The sequence below is a fragment of the Mercenaria mercenaria genome, chromosome 17 (genome assembly GCF_021730395.1).
Source record: "Mercenaria mercenaria strain notata chromosome 17, MADL_Memer_1, whole genome shotgun sequence".
Classification (NCBI taxonomy): Eukaryota; Metazoa; Mollusca; class Bivalvia; order Venerida; family Veneridae; genus Mercenaria; species Mercenaria mercenaria.
In genome coordinates this window covers 64,043,358-64,060,994 of record NC_069377.1, presented here as the reverse complement: position 1 = coordinate 64,060,994, position 17,637 = coordinate 64,043,358, and the positions used below count along the sequence as shown (strand labels likewise).

At 33.3% G+C, this 17,637-nt stretch overlaps 1 protein-coding gene across 5 annotated transcripts in view; it reads left to right on the top strand.

Moving 5' to 3' along the window:
• LOC123537128 (cysteine-rich venom protein ENH2-like) overlaps positions 1 to 17,637 on the top strand; it is a 42,261-nt gene that overhangs the window by 16,891 nt on the left and 7,733 nt on the right. For 2 of the 5 annotated variants that reach the window (XM_053528427.1, XM_053528428.1), the window contains exons 2-3: positions 16,961 to 17,025; positions 17,394 to 17,481. In XM_053528427.1, the coding sequence (XP_053384402.1) occupies positions 16,961 to 17,025; positions 17,394 to 17,481 (153 nt within the window). Of the gene's footprint in view, positions 1 to 4,990; positions 5,513 to 9,890; positions 9,994 to 14,081; positions 14,165 to 16,960; positions 17,026 to 17,393; positions 17,482 to 17,637 lie in introns of those variants that run through there. The other 3 variants (XM_053528429.1, XM_053528426.1, XM_053528430.1) reach the window with 3 other exon arrangements.

Genomic DNA, 17,637 nt, shown 5'->3' with positions numbered 1-17,637 from the left:
TAACTAGCTATTTGTTTAAATGGTGGCCATTTTGAATGTTCTAAAAATAGAATTCCAAAGAGCTGTGACCTTGGCCCTTACAGCCAAAAGTCTTATATTGTCCCAAGCTATGGTTTTACAAAATTTGGTCCTTTTGTCCAACCTGTCTAGATCTTTCGAAATTGGCACTCTACTACTAGCACCGGCTTAAGTGGAACTCCATTTTCACATATATTGAATGGACTCCATGATCCCAAAGGACCAGAAAATATAACAACACTTATTAAAAGTCAAACTATTCACTTCGACCCCAGCTTGGTAATAGATTAACACAATAAATTGTATAGTGAATCGCTGATATAAATATAATCGAATCGACACTGCTTCTAAAATTACAGAAGTCATGCGTAAATTCTTTTGATACTTTGTTACCCTGTGTCCTAGTTGAAATAATTGCTGTATACATTATAATCTTATTTATAGTTTAAGTATTCAAATAAGTATACATATTAAATCGTACATACAATTTCATGTTTCTCTTGCATATCAATGTTGATATTGACTTGTAGATATGTATATATTATTCTAATGAAAATAATGAATCTAGGATAAAAGCTTTCAAACAAGAATAAAAATGAGAATATATGTTATTGCACTTATAATACTGCACATATGTAACGTTTTTTTTTTTTTTTTTGGGGGGGGGGGGGGGGGGCTGAGATTATGACGTCAATTTGCCGCTTGACGTCCGATACATTACTCCTCGGGTAAATGAAGTCCAGCATAATATTTATTAAAATATTTCAATTAGCATGTCAGAATGAAACAATCAATGCCTTCTTGTGATTTATCGTCTAATTTACCACGGTTCATCGTTCAGATGCTTCAGTATTTAACCACTCGGGCTAACGCCCTCGTGGTTCAATTCCTACGCATCTGAACCCTGAAACGTGGTAAATCAGATGATAAACCACTCGAAGGCCTTGATTATTTATTAAATATATATGACACTAGTAATACAATGTGTCATATTTATATAATAAGGTTAACGAACCAAACACATTAAATATCGTCCTATTTAACAGTATATAAGTAACACATCATGTCAGTGAGAGTTTTATTCATATTGTCAACCCGAAAACTATATTAACACCCGAGCCGAAGCAACCAAAACAAGAAAAATATTAATAGCAACTGAAATTTTGTTCATTTTTATCTAATGAACCAATCACTTTAATGCTCAATAGGTACATGTACCTTTATTGTTTGCCTTAGTGATGGAAATGTACGATCTATATGCAATCCACTGAAACTTGTTGAAATACCATCCATTGAGTGCGATGCGCAAAGGACACCTCTGCGCAGGTGTTATTACAGTTACCCGGGGTTTATTCGAAAACGCGGATCGGCGTGAGAGTACGTCAATCTGATTAAAGTACTTGAACTTCTAAACGAAGATCTGAGGATGACCCATTCACATTCGTCTTCTGTATATTTTGGATTTCCAATATTGCTATTTTTATTTTCGCAAATCTATTTTTATTTGAACCAATCAGACGACTTGTTCGAATGTCAAAGAGTAAGAAAAATGTACAGTCAGTCCAGGGCTCGAACCCAGGACACCGCGCTTACTAAGCAAGTGCCTTGCCGACTGAGCTAACCGGCTATCTGACATTTTACGACATAAGAATTGTTATTACAAAAAACCAAGGCTAAATATAGGCTTGCAAAATGTTGTAAGTAAGCCTGTGATTGGCTAGCGGAAGGGTCGGCAGAACGAGGCTACCTATAGCTCGTCTTCAGATCCTAAGCGTAGCGTAACAGGAGATGTACTTTAGTCAGATTGGAGAGCACGTTAAAGTTAGTACATTTTGAGAGATAGGGACATTGCATTAGATGTTTTACATGAGGCATAATGATTGCAAAAAATGTTAATATTTTTTTCCTTTAACGATAACGCGTGTAAAGTGCTCCCATTTAAAGTAAGACAGATATCAGATTTTCAGTCTACGTAAATAAATGAGACCATAAATGATTGAAAACTTTCAAAATGAACACAATCGAAACATTACAATACTTGATGAATCTTGAAAACTCCGTACGAAACGAATTGCATTATAGCGTACTTAGACATTATCCGTTGCTTTATGTTATAAAGTACTGGTTATGGTTATTAAATACAGATAATGTTACTGAAAGGTATTTGCTATAGCTGATATAATGGTGTAAAATGGGCAAATAATGTGTAATACCTTAAAGGTTATGGCTTTTCTGGCGTTTAGAACTTACCACGTCAACCCGAAGTCAACATGTTGTTCTAAGAAAACCTGGTTTGTCAACATTGCTGAAAATAATGTTTAAAATATCTCTTGAATTTACACACTTTCTTTCTTTGGATTAGAAATATTAAAAGAAGCCAAGTTGATGTGTTTATCTATTGTGAACTTTTCAAGTACTTTGATTAATGCGTTAACAATTACTTAATACACATATAACTTAGTCTTTGTTTTCGATTTACGATTTCTTCACTCCTTCCTTCATAACAGATGTACCAATGCTTTGACATAAATTGAAAGTTGTTTTAAAGATAAGGTCAAAAGTTGAAAATTACAAGTAGATGTGTATAAAATGCATTTAGAAAACTCACTCATATAAGTCTGCAATTAAGATTTCTTTTGATATGTCTTCTAAAAGTATTAAGATAACTATAAAGCATAGTTGATTTATGCTTATAATAAAATAGATAACGACATTTTACGCGCAATCCTGGAGTTGAAGTATTTCAATTTATACGTGCTTGGATCAACAAAATATTCAGTGCAATTCTTTAACTCCGAATCAATTTAAATGCCAACAACCCCCGCTGATAAGCCAAACAGCGATTGCAGAATATAACGGTTAAATGTACAACTGATTACTTGTAAAACTAAAGAATGAAGTATAATCGAGTTTTGTATATAATTACTTGATAATCCTGGTGACATATAGGTCCGATCTTGCCTGGTCCCATATTTTTCATTTGGATGCTATGTAATTTTGTCTTATTATTGCACATGTCAGAAAATAAACAATATTTTACCAATTTGCACATTATCAAAACATTGATTTTCATTGCACGAGTTTGTTTATACATTAACCCTGATAAGAAACATCCCGAGCTTTCCAAATACTAAGCGTAAATATATACTTTGTATGTATCAGCTGCTAAACGGTTCAGTTGACGGAAGGAAAATGGAATTGAACCATTTTAAATTTCATTGTCTGCTTGTCTGATGTTGTTGTTTACTAATCATAATTAAATATTAAAAAAAAATCTATTATTTAGGACCATGCCACAGTGACTGTATTAATAGAAGAATAGCATCCAGTTTATTTTATTTCTGCTAAATTTAACATACATATTCGCTAGAGTAGTAACAATTATTAAAATGAAGTACTAAATAAGTTTAATACCATCTTTGAATAATGTGTGAAAGGCTTTACAAGTTATTTATATATCGATTACAAAATATCAGGCTGCATTATTATGTTCGAGGTTTTCTTAGCAGATTATTCAGTTGCTTGTTAGAATTTTCAATTTGTGCATGTAAATCGGAACTAAAACATTTAAAAAAAAAAGTACATTACGAATATCTATCTAAACTTATTGTCACCTCGAGCTTATATTTCAGGCTCAACGTCTGCGAATTATCAAGATTTAATTAATGTCATTAGGTAATAAAATATGCGATGACGTCATATAAATCAACAAAATTCATTCGGAAGGTAAACTGTAGAAAGTGTCACTGACATGTCCTGCAAAATAACTCATTTTAAAGTTTTGCATGTATGTAAGATTAAGACATACAAGTTGGTGTGGAATGGATAGCCGGTGCTAAGGGGCGTGAGAGGTGTTGCACATTTCATTACCTCTCATAACAGACCCAATCAAACCGAGTCTGCTGTTATTGTTCTTGGTTGCATTCTTTGCTTCCAAAGGATCTTTTTACAGATTTTATTAATTGGTGAATATGTATTGCTACAGTACAAGAGTTTAGCAGTTAGCAGTGGATTTGTAGGTGCATAAACAATAGGTCTGATTCGACTGTGTGTAAGTATTGGAAGGGTGAGGGACAGTGTACCGGCTTGTTGCCAGTCGATATTATTCCACATATTTAAATTACTTAATAACACTCTGCATCCCATACCCAGATACCCCAATATTTTGCTACGAAAATCCACTTGCTTTTTACTCTTTCTCTCGTTTCAAGGACTGAAGTGGAGAAATCGGAGATTACCTAAGCAAGGTTAATACTTGTCATTAAATTTTACGGAAGAAACCAGCCCAGATGACAGGCATGACACATATCCGGCAAGATGAATTATGCCTTCATTCATGAAAAATAACAAAACTATCTCTAACAAGTCAGAAAGTGGCATCGAATTAATAGAAAAACAGACATTTCAATGTACCATTTGTATAACTATTGATCTAATGAAACACTTATCATTTCTTACCTCAGCACATCATTTTCTTTGTTTCAAAAGGTTATTGGTGGAATAGTTGTAAATACGATAACATTGCAGCTTAACATTATATATAAAATGATTTTTAATGAATATTTTACGGTGTGATATTTGAGCTTTCGTTTTAACCAATAGAACATGTAATTTTACGATAATAGAAATATACGAATACACTTACGTTATCAAATAGCAAATAAATTTATAATCGCCAAGAAAGACAGATCTGTTTGCGCATACTGTATTAGCAGTCAAGACGTTTATTGTATCATTATTCTGTTTTGATTAGTATAATACCAGTATTACATAAAATGTGTTAAATATATACTAACGTATATGTAATTACGTATACAAATGTATGTGTAAATAGTTAGTAAAAACATGATTTATTTACCAAATTAGGTCAAGGGAACGAACACATCAAAAGCGGATCTATTACACACCTTGTATAATTGTCTTGAGACAATGAAATATATATTTATAATGATCCTACATTGTGTCCATGAGATATTTAGTCATTTCACAAAACCTGTACAAAATAACATATACAGACGAGAGTTGTGATAAAGTAATACAAGGAATAGCGAGATTAAGAGAGTGTTTACATCTAATACAGAAGCTTTAATGATGTGTTCAAACAAAATAATAGTGTTTATTCATTGAAAAATTTGTTTTAAGTCTGATTGATAATATGCTACACTACCTACTTCTTAGCCAAAAGTAGTCTTGGATACATTCAATGTTTAGCTGAGTTTTAACAGAAAACAATACTTGTTCAATACGCTTAAAATCGTTATTCTGATACCTTACGTTTTGCTTCGTCATCTCAACGACAGAAGTGGTGGCTGTGTCTGCTCTAGATGTAGGACAAGAAAAATATACATACGAAATAAAAACTTACGTGAAGGAAAATACATTTTTACATGATCCGATCCAGTTAGTACTTGAAACAATTGTAAAATGGTTGAGCGTTTGTCATTGGGCGTGGTATACTACGGACTTGTAGCTCTGTTGACACTTCATATAGGAGGTAGGTCAGGTTAAACTGATTTATTAATGAAACACGCTTCTTTTTCAAAATTTTCACTAATGTGTCATATGTAATTTACCCCAGAAACGGGAAAACTTTATGTAAGCAAAGTTATTTAGCGAAATTGATAAGAAGATCCTTTGGAAGAAAGAAACTTAGTAAAATAAAAGCAGACTCGGTGTCATCAACTGTTTATGAGAGGTAATGAAATATGTGGCACCCATCACTCCCCTTAGTGCCGACTTAAGCGGAGCTTAAATATACATTGTATACATGTATTTCTGAGCATTTTATGTCACTATAGCTCATCCATTATCTACTAAAGCTCGACAGGTTGCATATGAAAAGGTCGAAACAAACGTATTTATGTTCAACGTGACACTTGTGCTTGTTACAAAAATCATTATTGTAAGCTATTCCTCATAGTTTAATGATACAACAAAGCCAAACAAATAAAAGCAGACTTGTCTGAGTCTGTTGAAGGGAGGTAATGAAATGGGCATAACTTTTTCACACATATAGCGAAAGTCTATCAGTTCCGCACGTCCGGGCAATATAAAACACAGGGATACTTCTTATAGCCGTCACACGGCACTTAAAAGACTGCTGTTAGGATAGTGCAATGTACAAGAAAATCCGTTGAAAGCATAGATCGCAAGCAAACAAAGTATTATCAGACTGATTTGATTTAGACCGTTCACGAGAAGCAATGAAATTTGCAACAACCCTCACGCCCTTAGCTTCGGTTTCAGTCAGAGACATTGCATATGTGCTGCATGTTTTCAAAGTCTTGAAGGAGAACGAACGGTGGAATAGGCCGTACCTAGAGATTGAATGTACCATAGTACATGAAATAGTATATCAAGTTAAAGGTGAAGCTTTTTTTTACGGAGACGGATGACAGATTCGACCCTAGGGCGAAGATATAGTTGTCATAAGGTTTTCGGTTTTTGTGTCGTTGTGAATCATGCGTTACTGGTCAGTTCGTCGTTTGATTTGCTTCCGCATTTTGCAAATGGTTTTGAAATGATTAACTCACAATTGTTCACAACCATAGACGTGTGAAAACCGTGTCAATATCTTAAATCAAGGTAAACAACTTAGTTTAAACGTAAAATATGGTAAATTTACCTTTTTCTATTTCATATACGAATGTGGATATAGATACTGGTAATGATTGATTTGCACATAATTTTCCAGTGAAAGTAGTTCGGGCAAGGTTAGTCCTTTTTGTAACACCGGGCCTCGAATATTCAACGGCATTAGTTGTTCTTATCGTGCGGCTTGATACCATGTTTTACTTGGAGCTTCGTGATCGAGTGGTTATTGTCACTGATTTCGAATCACTCGCACCTCACCGATGTGGGTTCGAACCTCACCCGGGACGTTGAATTCTTCATGTGAGGAAACCATAAAGCTGGCTTACGGAAGGTCAGTGGTCCTACCCAGGTGCCCGCCCGTAATACAATAACCTGGTAACGAGAATAAAATTGAATGAAATATTGTCAGTTGGGCACACTTTCATAAATAAAATTGTTTCTTTGTAAGCGAAATATGATCTAGAATGAAGAAAAATATAGAAGGTATCCAAGGTGTTACCACTGCTCGTTCCGGGCGGCACGTGTTCCTTTACAGTTTGTTTGTGCTTGTGTTCTTTGTGAAGGCCTATGTGCGTGTGTTGTGGTTGTATTGCTGTGCCTTATGCTCCTTAAAAATATTTCCAAGATTATTACAACAACAAATTAATCTACTATTTCAAAAAAGAATTTGATCTTATTCAGATGATTTTGTTAAATGAAAAACTTGAAATAGCCGCCTAACCCCCTTTAAGGCTTTTCTTTTTATTGCGTTTTTTTTCCCATACTTTAAGCTTTTTCGTTTTCCTAGAGTCGAATTTGAAATGTACGCACTAGCGTTTCGGCGTATGCCCAGGTACGCCCCTGAATAGTCTTGTAGATAATAAAAAATGCATACATAGTTCATTTTCCAACGTAAATTTAGATATAAACCTGGTGTCGTTAATTTCATGGATTGCAATGTTATATTTGAAACATTCCATTATGACAATGAAAAACAAAACACACACGCACATGCACACGCACACACACCATTGGCTGCGAGGATGCACTACGGGCAAAGACCGTCGTATCAAATTTCTGCATAATTAAATAATCATAGTTTCTCTATTATTTTAAGTTAACATTCAAATCGGTTGCGACCTTTCGTGTCCCATAGTATCAGCTATCTGAACTAATCATCCATGTTTTGAACTGTGTACATGTCATCTCCAAATGATTATATCGACTTACAAGTATCGGAGCATTGTTTTCATGAAAAACACAATTGACTGTGAAAATATTACCTGTAAAGAGTATTGTTTATAAATGTTTATATAATATTCGACAGGATGAATAAACTATAAGTCAGTTGTTGAAAGTTAGAGGTGCGAATGAAATCTATAAAAAGAATCCTTTGCTTTTGAAACATAGTCTGCAATTAAGCAAAAGAATAGCAACTGTTTACCGTGTTGTTACGTGTTGTTCATGAGTAATGAAACACGATATCCTATCCTCTAGCCCCTTAACCTGTCTCAGTTACATATAAATTGAATAACTTTAGATCCAAAGGACGAAAATTACAACACGAGTCCGTGTGAAGGCATTGGTGTATATCCCGATCCAAACCCTATGAAAAATGTAATAATAGCAAAGAATGCACATAGATTATGCGCATCAGCACATTACAAAATTCTGATTCTCATGCCACAAGCTTATTGGAAACATCCTGAGCTGACCAAATGCTTACTAATATATAATTTGTGTATATTTTAACCTTCCTGAAGTGTATAGGATATTGTTCATTATTCAATGTTAGGTAAGTGCATGGAGTAATTACAGCTTATAATTAAATGGATTTTGGGACACTTGTCTTCAATCGATCGAGAAGAGTACACGTCTTTTATTCTTTGAATTGGTAACATTTCTGTTAGGCGTCACTATTTATGGTATTATTGCTAGAGTTTATAGACAAGTTTTGAAAATTATAACTGCATCTATACCTTTCAGAACGTTGCAATTACCTCTCTTTACATTAAAATAAGATCAAATCAGAATATCTTTGGTATTCAGTTACCAACTCTGTTTGTTGCATACCAATATTCAGTTTCGACATGCGTCTTAATATCCATGCACATACCGACGAGAGTCACCCATGTATTTCTATAGACTATTTTTGAAATACAGGTATATAATAAGATATACTAAATATTTAAGCTATACTGAGTATTTAAGTCATATTAAGTATTTTAGTTTGATTATAAGATTCCAAACTATTTTCTTGTCGTGGATACACATTCGTCCAACTGATACAGTTTTAGCTAGCTGAGACACAAATTTTGTACTATGCGAATCCTTCAGAACACATTTGTTCAAATACATTAAAATCCGTTTAGTTATTTGAATATTAAACGTGTTTAAAACATAGTTATCTAGTAGTATAGAAGGCGATAAGCAGTTTTCAGAGCTTCTTATTGAATTTCAAAACCTCAAACAGAACTCTGTAATAACATTCCTAAAATGAATATTATGACTATATGTATCTCATCACAAACCATTAGCATAAATGTCTCGCATCTAGTTTTCTGTTTACAAGCCCTGAATTTTACGCTTTCCCAGTTGCGAAATCTGACGACGAAAAAATGTTAGCACCAAAATGCTACACGGCTTCACTTGATTGCGGGAGGTCGTGGGCTCGATCCCTGGCCGCGTCATACCAAAGACGTAAAATGGTACTAGCAGTTTCCTCGCTTGGCGCTCAGCAAGAGGATAGTGCTAGGTGTCAGTATAATGTGACTAGGCGGGGTATCATGTCATGTGTCTACGGCGTGATATTCAAGTGTGGTAGCACTATAAAGTTGGGCATTATGCGCACTGCTACAAGTAGACACCGTCGTTTATTTGACTGGAAAATTGTTGAAAAAGACGTTAAAACCGAACACACACACGCACACACATGTACATTAGCTAGCTCAACGAAGGCATGTATTCGCATCTGCAGGCCACTAAGTCAAAATTTCAAGATAGCCCATATTTTGCTTAATAACTGAAACTCAAAACTTGTCACTGAAACTAGAATTAAATCACATATTACAACATTAATGTACCAATATCTAATATACATAAATCTATAAATTGCCGTTTATTTGTAAATTTGACCCGGCCAATTCGACATGAAAACTGTTTACTGCTCCTTTAGGTATAACAACGGCACACAAACTTTCATAAATGAAGACTGTTGGTGTACATGCTATATGTAGGACGGTTATAACGATTTCAAATTAGGAATGAAGTTACACAAAGGAAAACTTACTTGATTTATACATGTAGACATGCAGAAATTAAAGGATTTAAAAATTATGGAGTGTTTTTCATGGGGCTTAGTTTACTATGGAATCGGGGTTCTGTTGACACTTCACATAGCAGGTAATTCTCAATTACTGCATTTATTTTCTGAATCAAAAGTGTTTTATTTTTTAATTGTAGTAAACTTTTTGTGCGCTTACAAACCCGGATTGTATTTCTTTTTGGTCTTCGTCGATAATGTTTTAAAACACGTAAATGCCCTGTTAAACTTCATGTTAGCTAAAAATTATAATTCGAAAGTAAAATTCTAATAGAAATTGCAGTAATCATGTATGCATAATATTTTCGTGTCTTTTTACACTTTATATTAAACATTAATGGATTGATACTACACAATAATTATAAACTTTATTGGTTAATGACTTCCGAATTCATATTAGAAAATTTACTTTGTATCGACACACTGTTTTACTACGAAACCAGGGTCGTGAGTTGAACTCTGCTTGCTATGTAAACATATTATACAATTGGGATAAGAGTTCGTGTACGGCTCTTGAACTGACACCAAAGAAAACTTTAACTTCGGAGTATGAGCTCATTGATCTTAAAATTTCCACTTAAAGTTACAAGCGTTTTCTGGGAGTCGTTATTGCGGTCATTAACAATACTATCCTTTAAAGATAACATGTCGATTAAAACTATTTATTAGTTGACATTCAGGTACAGTTAATGGCTATTGTTTTTACATTTAAATTTGTTCGTAATTTAATACATGTATTTTTTTCTTTGATGATAAGTTTTCACTAATATTCACGGTATTTAAACTATTGTTTGCTATAAATACGAAAGTACACTTATGAATTTGCAGTAATCAGTCATGGAGAATTTCCACATTAACATAATTTGACGGATCCTGGCTTATCCTACCAATACATTATATCGTTATTGGTTTAATGACTTTAAGAATTCTATAGAATTTTTACACTTTTTTGACTTAGAAACCAGAGTTCGTGAGTTCGAACTCTGTTTGTATGTAAATAATAATTATCAATGGGATAAGGTTCAGTGTACGGCTGCTTTAACATGAATCGTTAAAGAACAACTTAAACTTGGAGTAGAGCGCTCTCAACGTGATTAATATTCTCACTCAGTTACAAGCGTTTCTGGAGGAGTCGCATTGGGAATAAACAAAATACTAATCCTTTTAAAATAACGTGTCGATAAAACATATTTATTAGTTGACATTCGGTACAGATTACATGGCTATTGTTTTTACAAAAAAATTGTCAGTAAATAAAATGTATTTTTTTCTTGATGATAAGTTAGTTCACTAATATCGAATATCAAACATGTGTACATTGATCTGATGGTCAACTGACATTTTACTCTTGCTATACACATACAAATAACGATAATGAGTTGTAACGACAAACATTTTGATAATGAGAACAAGAGTTTTGTGATGAATTTAACAACATAACATAATATTAGACAACTTTAAACATACGTTGTTATTCTGATGCCATTGCAAATGGACTAAGCTTTTAATATGTGATAGATCTTTTATGTCATTTTGCGTCTCAATTCGTTCTTTTTCACTATGTTTTTCTGTATGTATAGGACAACATATAGGTAGGTATCTTTAGGTTAATGAACCAAAGCGCAATAAATCGTATTATTTATACTTGATCCAAATATAGTTTGTGGTAATGTACAAAGAAATGCCGCCACGGTTTGATGTAGCTTAAAGGTACACAAGTACCAGTTTCATGTTTGACAATATGAACGATTACTGCATATAATTTATGTAAGCATACAGATAACGAGTTTTTATGTATTTACAGGACTATGTATTAAGTTTTAAATAGTATAAAGTCATTTTATAGTGATAACCACATCATTGATCCCCTTAGCAATAAAGATGGGCTATAATAGATGTATCACGCCTGTCCGTAACGTGTGCATGTCGTGTCAAATCGTTCGCCAGCAACTTTGTTTGCATGTCGATTTTGACACAACTTAGCACAAATAACCACAATACCAAGATGTATTGTCGCATTTAAAATCTAGATCACGAAGTAAAAGGTCCAGCTTTAAAATTATTGGATTTTTTTTTGTCCACTCTGTAACTTTTTATGCATGCAAGGGTATTCAAGTAATTAACACAAACATGCAACATAAAAAGACGACGTGTCACATTCAAGACCCCTGGTCAAGGTAAAATTTAAATGTCAAAGATTTAAGGTCTTTTTTCTCTATACGTTTTATGCATGCATGGATAATCAAATGACTGAATACAAACGTTCACCATAAGACAATATACAAAATAATTATATAAAAGTGAAACAAATACATCATGTCATATTTTGTTTTCTTTTTTCAGTCCATATCCACTTATGTGTCCTTACATGACAAAGCGTCCACGGACATCTTTGTCCTATAGACACATTTCTAGTTTCATGTTATAACAATTTGCAGAATCCTGAGGGACTAACAGATGCCATAAAAGCAAACAAATATACGTTAGAGCGATTCTAGCAAAATAAAAAATATATCGTTTAAAAATAGCTAAATTTTATTTACACGTATTATATCTATAGGCATTCATTTCATCTCAAACTTGTTTCACTAATGCCTGAAAGAGCTGTAATATATTTGCATCTAGTTGCGGAACGCGCATATATAAAATATGTATTATAGAACGGAATCCTGTAAACATACATTTTTACCCTCCTGTTAAAACATCCGTTAAATCTGAAATTAACGCAGTTTGGTGAAAGAATGCTCTTTTGAAAATTTAACGATTTCCTGCAAAATACATGCATTATCAAATTATTTGACATGTAATTCTATTCAGGTAATAACCTGGCTCCTAGATTAAAATTTTCATTTGAAATAACATCACGTTAACTGATTTACTTATTATCTATCAATATCCTTAAAATAAAGCTTTTACCTAGAAAAAATATATGATGTGAAAATATATCATTTGTTCAGTTTAGATGGTACCATTTCATACTCATGTGTTATTTTTTTATAAGTTGATAGTTTCCAATAGTCTTGCTGATTTAAATGGTTTTGTTCAGAGACATATCTCAGTTAAAAAGACAGTACAGTACACTATTAGAATTAATGCACCAAAAATATAAGAATTATCAGGCATGAACAGAAATTCAGTTGTTGTATTTCTGTGAGCTTTATTATACTTGATCTAACAATCCAACATTGATCAGTTACTACATTTCTGTAATAAATATTTGATACATAAGACATTTTTATTCGATGTACACATTATTCATCTCTTACATATTTTTGTTTGTTTTGGGTTTAACGCCGTTTTTCAACAGTATTTCAGTCATGTAACGGCGGGCAGTTAACCTAACCAGTGTTCCTGGATTCTGTACCAGTACAAACCTGTTCCCCGCAAGTAACTGCCAACTTCCCCACATGAATTTTCAGAGGTGGAGGACTAATGATTTCAGACACAATGTCGTTTATCAAATAGTCACGGAGAACATACGCCCCGCCCGAGGATCGAACTCGCGACCCCGCGATCCGTAGACCAACGCTCTTATATCTCTTACATATGACCAATGAATTGTCACCATGACCTTTATTGTAACTAGCTGTTAAAAGTTTTATTTCACGTGTAGATGTGTACAAAATGTATAAAAAGAAAATGACTGGTAAATAGTCCCCCTTTATGCGTCTAGAAGTAAAACGTTGCATTATGCTTATAATAAATAATAAACAAAACAGCTAACGCGTTATGTTACTTGTAATCATGGAGCTTGGGTAATTTATACGTTCTTGGGTTTTTACGAACAAATCATATTAAAAAATCTTACTGTAATTCTGAATCAGTTAAAATACCGACAACTCCCACTGATAAGCCAAGATAACGCTTGCAGAACATAAGTATTCAATGAAGAAATCATAAATTATATATACGCAGAAATAAATATAAGCTGCAGCTGAGTAGGTAGCTTAACAATATTAACATGCAACTAAGTGTGCATAATGTGTGCAAGATTTAGGGGGCTACCCGCAGCATTGTCGTATTTAGTATCCACCCAGCAGACAGCTATAAGCCAATTTGCAGGTTATCTAAGTACCGGATCTCATATAAAAGTTTATAAGAAACATCTTGAGCATTACAAATGCTAACTGTTGATATGTTTTGTGTTTATCGTCTGCTTATTCGTCAGGGAAAATGCTTCTGTTAACTGAATGAATATGGAATTTTACTGTCCTATTCTGTATAGGATATTATTCATTGTTCATTTGTTAGGTAAGTGCATTAATCAATTGCAATTTTGTTACTTTCCATAACGAATTTCAGGAAAAACATATTAAGTTTTCGGATAGGACATGCAGTTGCGTATTTCTGTTAAATGAAACAAGCATATTCGTGATTTTAAATTTATACGTAAACATTGATAGCACAAAGTAAATGCAAATATCAAAACGGGCCCGGCTTTTAAGGCAATTCAGTGCAGGTCACCTGCAAATGATATTTCCGACTGTACAATTATGGACAATTTCGTTCGAAGGTAATTCAAGTGCGAGAAAGATTACTTTGACTTCGATGCATTTTTGAATTCTCAATTGGTAAATCGGACTCTACAAGAAAACTCGTGACATTTTCTATTCTGTATATATGAAAGTTTATTTATAATTCCTGTATCATCGAACTTCTATTGCCGTAAAATATTCATGTTATCATGTTTCAACATATGTTTTAAAAATGATATAGAGAAAAGTACGTGATGACTTGAAAATCCATCCAGCAAGCAAATTACATACTTAAAAGTAAAATACCTGAAATGTCCTGCAATAATAATCCCTTGTAAAGCTCGACTTATTGTGACACCCCCTGTGGTTTACAGGATTTAGATTGATGGATTTATAATCCTTGGAATACAGTAATATTTCATCGAAGATGAAAACAAATAAAAGTCTAATTTCAGAGCCGAAATCAAACTTAAACGAATGTTTTACTACGAACTATTATGGCTTTTGAGACTGAAACTTCTGCAAATGAAATAATGAAAAATATCATGCAAAAAGCTTAGATATTAGCAATTCATTTTTAGATATTTACATTCGCCCTATTCTTTTCCATTGGAAATTGTGACGTTCATTTCGTACGAATAGAAAAGAAAAGCAGCGATGACGTTACGTTCGCGCGTTTTCTTTTGCTGTTCATACAAAGTGAACGTCATAATTTTAAATGGAAAAGAATAGGGCGATTGTAAATATATGGGTATGAACCACACTGGAAGGCTTCTTGCTAATCATCCAAGAATCGCCAGCGCGATTCATGAATTTGCAAGAAGTACCAATGCGGTTTATAACCGTATTAACGCACAGAAAATAGCATTCAATTCTTAAATAAAGTACACATGTGTATACGTGTTACAACGGATATATGCAAATCACCTTGCAGTACATACCCTAAAATGCCTAGGAACTGATCAGACTGCAGAGGACAAACTTTGACTGACGCACAATTTCAAAACAGACAGAATGATGCAGCTATTTTAACAGATTCTTATTTCATTCTTCAAGTAAACTTACGGTAAATTCTGCTGGTTATGAGTATTTATTACATATGTGTATCCTAGGTTTAAAGAAATCGAGATATTACCGTATTTGAAAGATATTGAGGTGTAGGATGTATAATTATTCCGTGCGTTAAATGATTTTGATAGCAATAAATTTTGGGAAATGGGTGTCAGGTCATAAGAAGGAGGTGGCTGGTGTTGAAACTTGGTTTGTTTATACTACCCCCTTTCACGACGGAGTGAAGTAGGGCTGAGTAGGTGCCTCGCAGCATAAAGACCCGGAAAGTATATTCATAACAGTATGTTTTCCATGTAGAAATTAATGAATTGATAGTTTATATGACTGAAGTTGAGTGTTATACTATGGCAATGCGGATAACAAAACCTAAATGTTAATTTATGAATCTGTTTATTTTGCTCCGGTTGGTTCTTTTTGATTATGGGATAGATAATTAATTTTTGTTTGAGCGTAGCGAATTAGAAAATAATGTTTGGAAACATAGTTGTTACAGACACAGTTGTTTTATCCTTCAAAATTTTACTACGATGGACAATTGCCATAGTTGTTCCATTGTCATCAAGCCATTAGGTTCTAATGGTCATAGCAGCAATAGTATTATGCATCTGAAATCATATATGGATCTAGAATTTAAATGTATTTAGATTTAAATAAGTATTTACAATAACAAGCGCAAGTGGAGAAATAAAAAACAACAACAAAAAAAAAATTAGAAATTTTGATAAAAGAGCAACAGCAGTATGCCGTCACAAAAATTATAGCAAATCATGGACCAAGACAACAGCATACTCATATGCTATGATATTGTCCCTACCCCCATACCCACACCTGATTTTTTTTGCTTCTTTGGAGTTTTTAGCCTTTTGTAATTATTTAGTTTTGGATTTTAAATGTTAATCAGCCGGGTAACTGAGTATGACAGGCTACGCGCATGATGTTTGTAAATAAACAGTATGAATCGGTTTTATATTTACTGTATTTATCGAGAAAAAAATGTGTTTGTTATTTTCTTGCTGTAAAATTGATAAGAAAATACGTGTTGAAATCTGAAAGTGGATAGCTTTGACCGGTGAAGAAATCGGAAGCGGAATCCTGCAGCGAGTTATGTGGCTTTTGTATATAGAGATTGTCAAATATGTGTTTAATTTCATTAATTATCGCAAAATTGTCGGTAAAAAATGTAACTTTATCGTAGTAAATACATTGTGTTTGAAAGGATGTCCAATATGTTATTTTTCTTTCTGCTTGTTAAACTATTCTCTTTATATAGTATTCTAGTGGAGAGCTAGTGGAAAGTAATATTAAATAAACGACAACGTTGTGCTCCTAAACAGTCAACCCAGATACAACCATTTGTTGTTTCATAGATTAAAATGTGATTAGTTATTATCGGCATACCTGACCAAGGGTTCATCAAAAAGGTTGGAACTACTATGTATCATGTTGTAATGTCAACAACATATTAATGTAATAATATTTACTCAGTTTGGTATATTTTCAGAAACTTTTCAAGCAAGAACTATCGATGACAATTCTTACACAAACCATTTTAGGCGGAAAAGACAGGTAAGCAAAATTTTGTTATTTTCAACGCGTAGGGAAAAGAAATATGGATACAGTGACATGTAAAGACGCTTGGATCAAAGTCAAACTATTCTGGGAAAGGTTTCCTCCTTAATTGTCATTCGTTTCATTTAAAAGCCTCATTTCTGTGTTTTATGTAGTGTATAATTTGTCCGTACATTCACTGCTAAAGATTTTAATCTAAAGAATTTTTCTCTGTGATCTTTATTCTTGGTTTTGTGAATTAAGAATTATTTTCATAATTTGTATAAACATTCTTTTTGTAATAAATGTAAATGTTTAACTTTTACTCGCCGGACCTTTACAGTAAGAATGCTTCATTTTTAAGGTTTTAACAAAATGAATTTCAGGTTAACTGTGAAGAAAAATACAGAGTTATCACATCCAGACATACTGCTTGCTTGCCGCCGTCAAGTAAATTTATTGCTAGAAATGCAGGTAAGACATGTTTTAAGTAGAATATGTTTTCAACGGAGGATAATTTCATTAATGAAGTAGGAAGAAATTGTTTTGTTTAAGAAACATATTGTTTTAGTAATTATTTAGAAAGCTGTATTTCTCATTTTATTTCGTTCACATTTCTATTTCATGTTT